At 44.9% G+C, this 13500-nt stretch overlaps 1 protein-coding gene across 2 annotated transcripts in view; it reads left to right on the forward strand.

The window, feature by feature from the left end:
* The window catches only part of letm1 (leucine zipper-EF-hand containing transmembrane protein 1), a 122243-nt gene that overhangs the window by 16004 nt on the left and 92739 nt on the right, over nucleotides 1-13500 (forward strand). For both annotated transcript variants that reach the window (XM_041187670.1, XM_041187680.1), the window contains exon 3: nucleotides 5450-5903. In XM_041187670.1, coding sequence (XP_041043604.1) covers nucleotides 5450-5903 — 454 coding nt within the window. The remainder of the gene's footprint in view (nucleotides 1-5449; nucleotides 5904-13500) is intronic.

Genomic DNA, 13500 nt, shown 5'->3' on the forward strand with positions numbered 1-13500 from the left:
CAATTCATTCTCAAAGTCCTGATTTATTTAGAATAATTACAATCATCTTCAAGTACTGGGTCGAATAAAAAGTAAGATACAAATGTTCCTTTGAGATCCTTGCTACCAGATGAATTTGATTGATCATTGATGTCATTTCAGGAACACAGACATATTTCACTTCTGCAATAAAAACAAAAAACTGCGGATGCTGAAAATCCAAAACAAAAACAGAATTACCTGGAAAAATTCAGCAGGTCTGGCAGCATCGGTGGAAAAGAAAAGAGTTGACGTTTCGAGTCCTCATGACCCTTCGACAGAACTAGGTGAATCCCAGGAAGGGGTGAAATATAAGGTGGTTGGGTGGGGGGAGAGAAATGGAGGGGGGTGGTGTGGTTGTAGGCAAAAGCAGTGTTAGAAGCAGATCATCAAAAGATGTCACCAACAGCAGAACAAAAGAACACATAGGTGTCGAAGTTGGTAATATTATCTAAACGAATGTGCTAATTAAGAATGGATGGTAGGGCACTCAAGGTATAGCTCTAGTGGGGGTGGGGGGAGCATAAAAGATTTAAAAATATTTTAAAATAATGAAAATAGGAGAGAAAAAGAAAAATCTATATAATTTATTGGAAAAAACCAAAAGGAAGGGGGAAGAAACAGAAAGGGGGTGGGGATGGAGGAGGGAGGTCAAGACCTAAAGTTGTTGAATTCAATATTCAGTCTGGAAGGCTGTAAAGTGCCTAGTCGGAAAATGAGGTGTTGTTCCTCCAGTTTGCGTTGGGCTTCACTGGAACAATGCAGCAAGCCAAGGACAGACCCAAACCTCCCTGTTGCTTGCCATTTTAACACTCCACCCTGCTCTCTTGCCCACATGTCTGTCCTTGGCTTGCTGCATTGTTCCAGTGAAGCCCAACGCAAACTGGAGGAACAACACCTCATCTTCCGACTAGGCACTTTACAGCCTTCCGGACTGAATATTGAATTCAACAACTTTAGGTCTTGACCTCCCTCCTTCATCCCCACCCCCTTTCTGTTTCTTCCCCCTTCGTTTTGTTTTTTTTCCCAATAAATTATATAGATTTTTCTTTTTCCCTCCTATTTCCATTATTTTAAAATATTTTTAAATCTTTTATGCTCCCCCCACCCCCACTAGAGCTATACCTTGTGTGCCCTACCATCCATTCTTAATTAGCACATTCGTTTAGATAATATCACCAACTTCGACACCTGTGTGTTCTTTTGTTCTGCTGTCTGTGACATCTTTTGATGATCTGCTTCTATCACTGCTTTTGCCTACAACCACACCACCCCCCTCCATTTCTCTCCCCCCCATTCCAACCACACCCCCTCCCCCGCCCCACCACCTTAAACCAGCCTTAAACCAGCTTATATTTCAACCCTTCCTGGGATTCACCTAGTTCTGTCGAAGGGTCATGAGGACTCGAAACGTCAACTCTTTTCTTCTCCGCCGATGCTGCCAGACCTGCTGAGTTTTTCCAGGTAATTCTGTTTTTGTTTTTTCACTTCTGCAATGTGAATGGATTATCTTTAAATAGAGTTTTTAAATAATTAGGAACAGAAGTAGGCCATTCAGGTAGATTATTGCTAATTCAATCAACTCACGTTGGCTTCACATCCTTTAATATCCCTAGCTAACAAAAATTTAGCAACTTCAGAATTTAACTTATTAATTGGGCTAGTGTCTGCAACTTTTTTTGTGGGAGTGTTCCATACTTGGAATCATAGAATGACCATAGCACAGAAGGCCATTCAGTCCAACTCTCTGTAAGAGCAGCTCAGGTAGTTGCACTGCCCAATCTTTTCCTGTCGCCCTGCAAACCTTTTCTCTTCAGATAATCCAATTTCCTTTCAAAGCCAAGATTGAATCTGACTTCACCACACTCTTGGCAGTGTGTTCCACATCCTAACCACTCACTACACAAGGTAGTTTTTCCTCATATTGCATTTGATTCTTTTGCCATTCACCTTGTATCTTATTCTTGACCCATCTGCCGATGGGAGCAGTTTCTCCCTATCTACTCTGTTCAGACCCCTCAGGATTTTGAATACCTCAATTAAATCTCCTCTCAACGTTCTCCAAGAAAGACCAGTCCCAGCTTCTGCAATCTATCCATGTATATTTTTAAATTTACTCTTTCATGGGATGTGGGCATTGCTGGCTAGGCCAGCATTTATTGCCCATCTTTAATTGCCCTTGAGAAGGTGGTGCTTTTGTAGGAACACCCACGATGCTGTTAGGAAGGGAGTTCCAGGATTTTGACACAGCAACAATGAAGGAATGGCAACGTGGTTCCAAGTCAGGATGGTGAGTGACTTGGAGGGGAACTTGCAGGCGGTGGTGTTCCTATACATCTGCTGCCTTTGCCTTCTCGGTGGTAGAGGTCACGGGTTTGGAAGGTACTGTCTAAGGAGCCTTAGTGAGTTTCTGCCGTGCATCTTGTAGATGGTACACACTGCTGCCACTATTCATTGGTGGTCAAAGGAGTGAACATTGTGATGGATGGAGTGCCAATCAAGTGGGCTGCTTTATCCTGGATGGTGTCAAGTTTCCCTGATCATGGTAACCCCCCCGGATGATGTTAGTGGGGATTCAGTGATGGTAACACCATTGAATGTCAAGTGGAGATGGTTAGATTCCCTCTTGTTGGAGATTGTCATTGCCTGGCACTTCTGTGGTGTGAATGTTACTTGCCACTTTTCCAGAGATTGTTGCAAGTGGGTATACACTGCAGCAGTATGACGAGTTGCAAATTGTATTAAACACTATGCAATCATCAGCATGCATTCCCATTTCTGACCTTATGATGAAGCAGCTGTAGATGGTTGGGCATAGGATACTACCTGAGGAACTCCTGCAGTGATGTCCTGGAACTGAGATGATTTGACCTCCAGCAACCACAACCACCTTCCTTTTGTGCTAGGTTAGACTCCAACCAGCAGAGAGTTTTCCCCCGATTCCCATTGACTCCAATTTGCTAGGGCTCCTTGATGCCACACTTGGTCAAATGCTGCCTTGATGCCGAGGGCAGTCACTCTCAAATCACCTCAGGAGTTCAGCTCTTTGGTCCATATTTGGACCAAGGTTGTAATGAGGTCAGGAGCTGAGTGGCCTGGGCGGAACCCAAACTGGATGTCAGTGAGCAGGTTATTGCTAAGCAAGTGCCGCTTGATAGCAATTGATGACCCATTCTATCACTTGCCTGATGATGGAGAGTAGACTGATGGGCAGTAATTGCCTGGATTGAATTTGTCCTGCCTCTTGTGTACAGGGCATACCTGGGCAATTTTCCAGATAGCTGAGTAAATGCCAGTGTTGTAGCTGTACTGGAATAGCTTGGCTAGGGGCACAGCAAGTCCTGGAGCCCAAGTCTTATATACTGTCGCCAGAATATTGTCAGGATCCAAAGCCTTTGCATTATCTAGTGCCTTCAGCTATTTTTTGATGATGTGGAGCTAGTTGAATTGGCTGAAGACTGGCATCAGTGATGCTGGGGACCTCAGAAGGAGATTGACAAGGATCATCCACTCATCACTTCTGGCTGAAGATGGTTGCAAATGGCTCAGCCTTGCCTTTTGCACTGATATGCTCGGCTCTCCCATCATTGAGGATGGGGATGTTTGTGGAACCTCTTCCTCCCATTAGTTATTTAATTATCCACCACCATTCACGACTGGATGTGACAGGACTGCAGAGCTTAGATCTGATCCATAGGTTGTGGAATCGCTTAACTCTGTCCATCACGTTGCTTATGCCTGGTGCTGCTCCTGGCATGCACTCTTCATTGAACCAGGGATGATCTCCTGGCTTGATGGTAATGGTAGAGTGGGGGATATGCCCGGCCATGAGGTTACAGATTGTGTTTGAGTACAGTTCTGCTGCTGCTGGTGTTCATATGGTTGTCCAGTCTTGAGTTGCTAGATCTGTTCGAAATCTACCGGATTTAGCACAGTGGTAGCGCCAGACAACAAGATGGGGGATATCCACAAGGACTGTGTGGTGGTCATCCCTGTGGATACTGTCATGGACAGGTGCATCGCGAACAATTAGGGATGGGCAATAAATGCTGACCTAGCCAGTAATGCCTGCATCCCATGAATGAAAAACAAAAAGACCCTGGCAGCTTTGCCCTTCAGAACTCTGCCAGCTCGATCAGTAGTGGTGCTACTGAGCCACTCTTGGTGATGGGCATATAAGCCCCCGTCCACATTCTGTAACCTTTCCACCCTCAGTCTTCCTCCAAGTGGTGCTCAACATTGAGGTGTACTGAGTCATCTGCTGAAGAGGAGCTGTAGGTGGGAATCAGCAGCAGGCTGATGTGTCCATGTTTGACCTGATGCTATGAGACTTCATGGCGTCCAGAGTTTATGTTGAGGACTGCCAGACAATGCCCTCCCAACTGTATACCGCTCTGCAGCCACCTCTGGTGCATGTCTTATGTTGGCAGGACAGGACATACCCAGGGAAGGTGATGTTGGTGTCTGAGACATTTTTCTGTAGGGTATGATTCTGAGTGTATGATTTATTAATTGAGTTTACCACTTGCCAAGTTGGGATTTGAACTCTTGTCCCCAGAGCATTAGCCTGGGCCTCTGAATTACTAGTTCAGTCACATTACCACTACGCCACTGACTCCCCATAAATTCATCGATGGACATTCCCCTATTTACTACATTAGTTACTACTGCAAAAAATTCTGAGAGGTGTTTTAGGCATGATCTGCTCTTCACGAATCAATGTTCTTTCTTTCTGAACAGTCCAAATTACTTGGAGTTCAGACACTTTGCCCTTCATTATAGATTCCAATAACTTCGGCACAACAGATATTAAACTAATAGGTCTATAAGTTCCTTGTTTCTCTGCATCTACAACCTTTCTGCTATTTGGGGCTTTGTCAGCTCTAATGCTGTTATCGTTTTCTAATACTGTTTACTTTTTTAATGTTAGCTTTGGTGAGTTCTAGGCATTGATTCGTATTTGGTTTCTTTTGAATGTCCTGTACCTTATCCTCTTCCTTTACTTTGAAGACTGACACAAATTAATACAAGAGTCATAATCCATTTATGTAAAATGCACTGATGTATTTCTCCCTGACCTTGCTGCCTCATGCTAGATATCTAATCTATAAAAGTTATGAAGCTATTTGTCATCATTCAGCGATTGAAATGGAAACTGTCAAATTACTTATTTTATTGTTGAGTAGGTTGTATTGTTTAGTTTTAACATTTTCCTTGAGTAAGCCTGGAATAGAATGTGTTTCATCTTATTGCCAATCTGAATATAGATATGCCAGATTTCAGTAGCTTCACTAAACTGTATTTCAAAATTTTTTTCAAAAACAATTGAAGCAGTAAATTATTGAATTTTTTTCTGAAAAAAATTGAGGAAAGTTTACTCCTTTTCTTTAAGTTGTTCTAAATAATTTTTTCTTTTCTGTCCATTTTTCAGAAATGTTTGGCTCAGAAACTGCAGCACGGTGTCTACAAGCAACAGTCCTTTGCACATAAGAGATCGTTATAACAACTGGACAAAAGGCCCAAAGCGTTGGTACTGTGGGGTGTTGGGTGCTCCTCTGCCATGCACTTCTACCAACATGAGTTTTATTGGAACCAAATGTGTTTCAGTAAGATGGTGGCATTCTACACATCACCTATTTGATGACTCCAAGGTAGAAAAATCTCTAAAGTCTCTAAAGGACAAGAATAAGCGACTGGAGGAAGGAGGTCCTGTGTATAGTCCTATAGAACCTGAAGTCCGCAAGTCTTTGGGTCAGAAGATTGTAGATGAAGTAAAACACTATTATCATGGCTTCAGGTTGTTGTGGATTGACACAAAGATAGCAGGCAGAATGCTTTGGCGAATCCTGAATGGATATGCTCTATCGAGAAGAGAGCATAGACAGGTACGTGTGCAGTAGACCATTTGTGTACAATCTTCAATTTTCAGTGAACATTCTAAATTAAAGTTCCAAGTTATAGTACACATCTGAAGTTCATCAGAAATTTCAAAGTCTTGGTAATCTCCAATGGAATTAATATATCACTGATTATTCCCCATTTGTTTATTAACCTAATACAAGTAAAACATCTCCATCCTGCACTGGAGAGAGGAAAAACTGCACAATGCTGATAACAGCTACTTTCCCCCTCCTCTCCCTCAAATGTAGTTTGCTGCAAATTCTCGTCAGATTTCTTGTTCTATTTATGGTTCAAATCTACAAAGGTTTTGTTTTGTTTTCACTAATTCCATTTTCAGTAGCATCTCACTGTGACCTGTTTGGATGAATACCAGCTCCCAATTTTGAAGGCTTGTGTAAAATGCTGCATGCCCTTCCCAATGTCCAATACTAACAAAAGCTATCTACTGTCATCGCAAGTTTTTAAAGTTTGGTTTCCCTCTTTAAAAACTCCTGATATTGGTGCAGTTTGTGATAGGTTGATATTTAATTCGCAGACTTGCAAACCACAGGGCAACTTGCCCAAACCATGACATTTATTATTATCATATAGTGAGGCATTGGTCACTGAGCTCTTCTTTCTATCTTTCCCTTTCCACTTCCTTCCCCAAATTTCCCCCCTCCCCCACCCTCACATCAACTTCCTCGAGGGATTTTTGTTTTTAAGAAGTTCTTTCATTTTGTGTTCTTGGTCATTGCACCAGAATGATCACCTTAAACATGATGTTGATTATAGTATAGGCATAGTACATTTCCATTGCTGATCATGACCATGAGTCACCTGAGAATCATAAGAGCACACGGAGGGAAACCATCTGCCAACAATTTGCAAGACCTATGCAACTACTCCCAATCCTTGCTCTTTCTATGTAACCCTCAATCTTTCCCTGTAAGTATTTATCTAAATACTTGAGAAAGTTGATTCTCCAAGTTATGCTTGGATTAAAACATCACAGTTGTATAGCCATGTAAGACACATGGGTACTTAGCAAAAGGGCATACATTTCCCATGCTCTCAGGAAGGCGAAGGACATGGGAAGAGCTTTCATTTTAGAAGCTCTCTTTTCTCTCGGCTGAGCTTTTTATGGATTGTTTTTTAAATGTTGATTCAGCCACCAGTATGCCCTGTGGCAAGGAAGGATGCCTTGATCAGCATAATATTTGTCCTGTTCAGGTTTGGTGATTAAAGTTGACATCACCTACATGGATTGCAACAAAAGTAATTTAGAAAAGTTTGTTTTGCGTACTTGGAGTTTGATGGACTCTGAGGCTCCCCAAGCTGTCTGAATTCTTGCCACTGCAAATTTAATAAAATCTCTTTTTGAAAGAAAAACTCATAATTATGCAGATGTGAATTGAAATAAGTTATTGCCCAAAGGAAGACTTTTTATTCCTGACAATACTTTAAATGTGTTTGGAATTGCACCATATATATTGTATGATGTTTCTGCACAAATGACTCGTCAAGTTTAACCCTGTTTCTACTCCAACTTGGTTGACCCATCTTGCTATTTCTGGCATAGAGTGAAACAGTTTTCCAGCTAAAGATAATTCTAAATTTTATTTGATTTGCAAATTTTACTGTGGAGGATATATTTGCCACCGCTTTCAACGATCAAGCGGTGAGAAATGGATAGGTAGTAGAATCTGAATTCACATGCAAAATGACATGAAGCTTTTGTGCAGATACATGGCAGATTTTTAAAATTCATTGTGAGTGTCACTGTCTAGGCCAGCATTTACTTCCCGTCCCTAATTGCCCTTGAGAAGGTGGTGGTGAGCTGTCGTCTTGAAGCCCTGCAGTCCGTGTGGTGTAGGTACACCCACAATGCTGTTGGGGAGGGACTTCCAGGATTTTGACCCAGCGACAGTGAAGGAACAGCGAAATATTTCCAGGTCAGGATGGTGAGTGGTTTGGAGGGGAACTTCCAGGTGATGGTGTTCCTATCCGTCTGCTGCCCTTGTCCTTTTAGATGGTAGCAATTGTGGATTTGGAAGGTGCTGTGTAAGGAACCATGGTGAGTTTCTGCAGTGCAACTTCTAGATGGTACACACTACTGCCACTATGCCTCAGTGGTGGAGGGAGTGAATGTTTGTGGATGGGGTGCCAAGCAAGTCGGCTGCTTTGTCCTGGATGGTGTCAAGCTTCTTGAATGTTGTGGGAGCTGTACTCCTCCAAGCAAGTGGAGAATATTCCATCACATTTGTGACTTGTGCCTTGTAGATGACAGACAGGCTTTGGGGAGTCAAAGTGAGTGACTCGCTGCAGGGTTCCTAGCCTCTGACCTGCTCTTGTAGCCGCAGTATGTATATGGCTAGTCCAGTTCAGTTTCTGTTCAATGGTAACCACCAGGATGTTGATAGTGGGGACGTCAGCGATGGTAGTACCATTGAATGTCATGGGGTGAAGGTTAGATTCTCTCTTGTTGGAGATGGTCATTGCCTGGCACTTGTGTGATGCAAATGTCACTTGCCACTTGGCAGATATTGCCCAGGTCTTGCTGCATTTGGACATAGACTGCATTGACTTCAGTATCTGAGGAGTCACGAGAGGTAAATTGTGCAATCATCAGTGAACCTCCCCCCTCAACTTCTGATCTTATGGGAGGGAGGTCATTGATGAAACAGTTGAAGATGGTTGGGCCTCAGACACTACCTTGAGGAAATCCTGCAGTGATGTCCTGGATCTGAAATGATAGATCTCCAATAACCACAAACATCTTCCACTGTGCTCGGTATGACTCCAACCAGCGGAGAGTTTTCCCCGATTCCCATTGACTCTAGTTTTGCGAGGGCTCCTCGATGCCGCACCCTGTCAACTGTTGTTTCGATGTAAAGGGCAGTCACTCTCACCTCATCTCTCGAGTTCAGCTCTTTGGTACATGTTTGAGCCAAGATTGTAATGAGGTCAAGAGCTGAGTAGCCTTGATGGAGCCAAAAATGAGTGTCAGTGAGCAGGTTATTCTTAAACAAGTGCCACTTGATAGCAGTGTTGATGACCCTTTCCATACTTCACTGATGATCAAGAGTAGGCTAATTTGTCAGGTTGGATTTGTCCTGCTTTTTGTAGACAGGACATACCTGTGCAGTTTTCCACTTTGCCAGGTAGATGCTAGTGTTGTCACTGTACTGGAGAAGCTTGGCTAGGCACATAGTAAATTCTGGGCCACAAGCTCCCAGTGCTATCCCCAGATTATTGTCAGGGCCCATAACTTTTGCAGCATCCAGTGCCTTCAGCCGTTTCTTGATATTGCGTGGAGTGAATTGAATTGGCTGAAGACTGGCTGGCATCTGTGATGCTGGAGACCTCTAGAGGATGCCAAGATGGATCATCCACTCAGCACTTCCTTGCTGAAGATTATTGCAAATGCTTCAGCATTGTCTTTTGCACTAATGTGCTGGCTCCGCCATCATTGATGATGGGAATGTTTGCTGGGCCGCCTCCTCCATTGAATTGTTTCATTGTGCACCAGCATTCACGACTGGACGTGGAGGACTGCAAAACTTAGATCTGATCCGCTGGTTATGGAATCATTTAGCTCTGTGTATCACTATCGCTCTAGTCCTGTGTTGCAGCTTCATCAGGTTGACAGTTCATTCTTGGGCACGCCTGGTGCTGCTCCTGACATGCCCTCCTGCACTCTTCATTGAATCAGGGTTGATCCTCCTAGCTTGGTGGTAATGGTAGAGTGGGGGGATATGCTGGGCCATCAGGTTACAGATTGTGGTTAAGTACAATTCTGCTGCTGTTTATGGCCCAAGAGCTTCATGGTTGCCCAGTCTTGAGTTGCCGGATCTGTTCGAAATCCATCTTACTCAGCACGGCGGTAGTACCACACAACACGTTGGAGGGTATACTCCATGTGTAGACAGGACTTTGTCTGCACAAGGACTGTGTGGTGATTATTCCTACTGATGCTGTCATGGACAGATGCATCTGTGGCAGGCAGGTTGGTGGGGATGAGGTCAAGTATATTTTTCCCTCTTGTTGGTTCCCTCACCACCTGCCGCAGACCCGGTCCAGAAGCTATGTCTTTAGGACTTGGCCAGCTCGGTCAGTCATGGTGCTACCGAGCCATTCTTGGTGCTGGGTATTGAAGTCCCCCATGTGGAGGATATTCTGTGCCCTTGCCACCATCAGTGCTTTCTCCAGGTGTTGTTCAATGTGGAGGAGCACTGATTCATCAGCTGAGGGAGGGCAATATGTAGTAATCAGCAGCTTTCCTTGCCCATGTTTGACCTCATGCCATGAGACTTCTTGGGGTCCGGAGTCGATGTTGAGAACTCCCGTGGAACTCCCTCCCGACTGTATACCACTGTGCCATCGCTTCTGCCGGGTCTGTCCTGCCAGTGGGACAGGACTTACACTGGGTTGGTGATGGTGGTGTCTGGGACATTATCTGTAAGGTATGATTCCATGAGGATGACTGTGTCAAGCTGTTGCTTGACTTGTCTGTGAGACAGCTCTGTCAATTTTGGCACAAGCTCCCAGATGTTAGTAAAGTGAATTTTATAGGGTTGACTGGGTTGAGTTTGCTGTTGTCATTTCTGGTGTCTATTTGATGCTGGGTTGTCCGTCCGGTTTCATCCCTTTTCTAGTGGTTTGATACAGCTGCGTGGCTTGCTAGGCCATTTCAGAGGGCATTTAAGAGTCAACCACATTAATCAATGTAAGCAGTTGTTTCTTTCTTTCTAACTCATTTAATAACCATTAATAAATAGCTTCAAAAATTGAGTAATGGAATCTTGTGCATCTCCAAATTGATTCAGCTTGGGGGGGCCAAGTCCACTTGTGTAAAAGCAAAAATCTGCGGATGCTGGAAATCTGAAACAAAAACAAAAATACCTGGAAAAACTCAGCAGGTCTGACAGCATCTGCGGAGAGGAATACAGTTAACATTTCGAGTCCGTATGGCTCTTCACCAGAACTAAGGAAAAATAGAAAAGAGGTGAAATATAAGCTGCTTTAAGGGAGGGTGGGACAGGGAGACCTGGATCTCTAGCCAGTGATAGGTGGAGATTGCCAAAAGATGTCATAGACAAAAGGACAAAGAGGTGTTGACGGCGGTGATATTAGCTAAGAAATGTGCTAATGGTGACATTAGAGTAGAAAGCAGGTTGAGCAAGGTACGGATAGCCCTAGTGGGGGTGGGTGGGGGGAAGGGATCGAAATAATAGGCTAAAAGGTAGAGATAAAACAATGGATGGAAATACATTTAAAAATAATGGAAATAGGTGGGAAAAGAAAATATATATAAATTATTGGAAAAAGGGGGATCGGAAAGGGGGTGGGAATGGAGGAGAGAGTTCATGATCTAAAGTTGTTGAACTCAATATTCAGTCCGGAAGACTGTAAAGTGCCTAGTCCGAAGATGAGGTGCTGTTCCTCCAGTTTGCGTTGAGCTTCACTGGAACATTGCAGCCGACCAAGGATGGGCATGAGAGCAGGGTGGTGTGTTGAAATGGCAAACGACAAGGAGGTCTGCTTGCAGACAGACCGAAGGTGTTCCGCAAAGCAGTCACTCAGTCTGCATTTGGTCTCCGATGTAGAGGAAACCTCATTGGGAGCAGCGAATGCAGTAGACTAAATTGAGGGAAGTGCAAGTGAAATGCTGCTTCACTTGAAAGGAGTGTTTGAGCCCTTGGACGGCGAGGAGGGAGGAAGTAAAGGGGCAGGTGTTGCACCTTCTGTGGTTGCATGGGAAGGTGCCGTGGGAGGGGATTGAGGTGTAGGGGGTGATGGAGGAGTGGACCAGGGTTTCCCGGAGGGAACGATCCCTGCGGAATGCTGCCGGGTGGTGAAGGGAAGATGTGTTTTTGGTGGTGGCATCATGCTGGAGTTGGTGGAAATGGCGGAGGCTGGTGGGGTGATAACTGAGGACAAGGGGGACCCTATCGGGGTTCTGAGAAGGAGAGGAAGGTGTGAGGGTGGATGCGTGGGAGATGGGCTGGACACTGTTGAGGGCCCTGTCAACCACCGTGGGTGGAAGACCTCAGTTAAGGAAGAAGGAAGACATGTCGGGAACTATTTTTGAAAGTGGCATCATCTGAACAGATGTGATAGAGGCGAAGAAACTGAGTGAATGGGATGGAGCCCTTACAGGAAGCAGGGTGTGAGGAGCTGTAGTCAAGGTAGCTGTGGGAGTCGATAGGCTGTTCTGTCGAAGGGTCATGAGGACTCGAAACGTCAACTCTTTTCTTCTCCGCCGATGCTGCCAGACCTGCTGAGTTTTTCCAGGTAATTCTGTTTTTGTTTTGTAATGAATATTGGTGGACAGTCTATCACCAGAAATTGAGACAGAGAGGTCAAGGAAGGGAAGGAAAGTGTCCGAGATGGACCATGTGAAAATGATGGAGGGGTGGAAATTGGAAACAAAATTAATAAATTTTTCCAGGTCCAGACTAGTGCATGAAGCAGCACCGAAGCAGTCATCGATGTACCAGAGAAAGAGCTGTGGGAGGAGGCCGGAATAGGACTGGAACAAGGAATGTTCTACATACCCCATAAAGAGACAGGCATAACTGGGGCCCATGCGGTTCCCCATAGCCACACCTTTAATTTGGAGGAAGTGAGAGGAGTTTAAGGAGAAATTGTTCAGTGAGAGAACAAGTTCAGCCAGGCGGATGAGAGTAGTGGTGGATGGGGATTGTTTGGGCCTCTGTTCGAGGAAAAAGCAGAGAGCCCTCAGACCATCCTGGTGGGGGATGGAGGTGTAGAGGGATTGGATGTCCATGGTGAAGAGGAGGCGGTTGGAGCCAGGGAACTGGAAATTGTTGATATGATGTAGGGTGTCAGAGGAATCACAGATGTAGGTGGGAAGAGACTGGACAAGGGGAGAGAGAATGGAGTCAAGATAGCAAGAAATGAGTTCCGTGGGGCAGGAACAGGCTGCCATGATCGGTCTGCCGGGACAGTCCTGTTTGTGGATTTTGGGTAGGAGGTAGAAGCGGGCTGTCCAGGGTTGGGAGACTGAGGTTGGAAGCTGTGGAGGGAAGATCTCCAGAGGAGATGAGGTCAGTGACAGTTCTAGAAACAGTGGCTTGATGTTCAGTGGTGGGGTCCAAGGGGAGGTAGCAGGAAGTGTCTGCGAGTTGATGCTCAGCCTCTGCGAGGTAGAGGTCAGTGTGCCAGACAACAACAGCACCACCCTTGTCAGCAGGTTCGATGACAATGTTAGGGCTGGACCTGAGAGAATGGAGTGCAGCAAGTTCAGAGAGAGACAGGTTAGAGTGGGTGAGAGGAGCAGAGAAATTGAGAAGACTAATGTCATGCCGACAGTTCTCAAAGACAAGATCAAGAGCAGCTAAGAATCCAGAGGGAGGGATCCAGGTGGAGGGAGAATATTGGAGGTGGGTAAAAGGATCCTTTGTACTCTTACTCCTGCCCAAAGAAGTGAGCACGGAGACGAAGGCAGCGGAAGAAGAGTTCAGCATCATGCCGAGCCCAAAATTCATTGAAATGAGGGCGTAACGGTATGCAACTGAGTCCTTTGCTGAGCACTGAACGTTCAGCATCAAAAAGGGGAAGGTCAGGGGGTATGGT

Source organism: Carcharodon carcharias, chromosome 1, assembly GCF_017639515.1.
Source record: "Carcharodon carcharias isolate sCarCar2 chromosome 1, sCarCar2.pri, whole genome shotgun sequence".
NCBI classification, from domain to species: Eukaryota; Metazoa; Chordata; class Chondrichthyes; order Lamniformes; family Lamnidae; genus Carcharodon; species Carcharodon carcharias.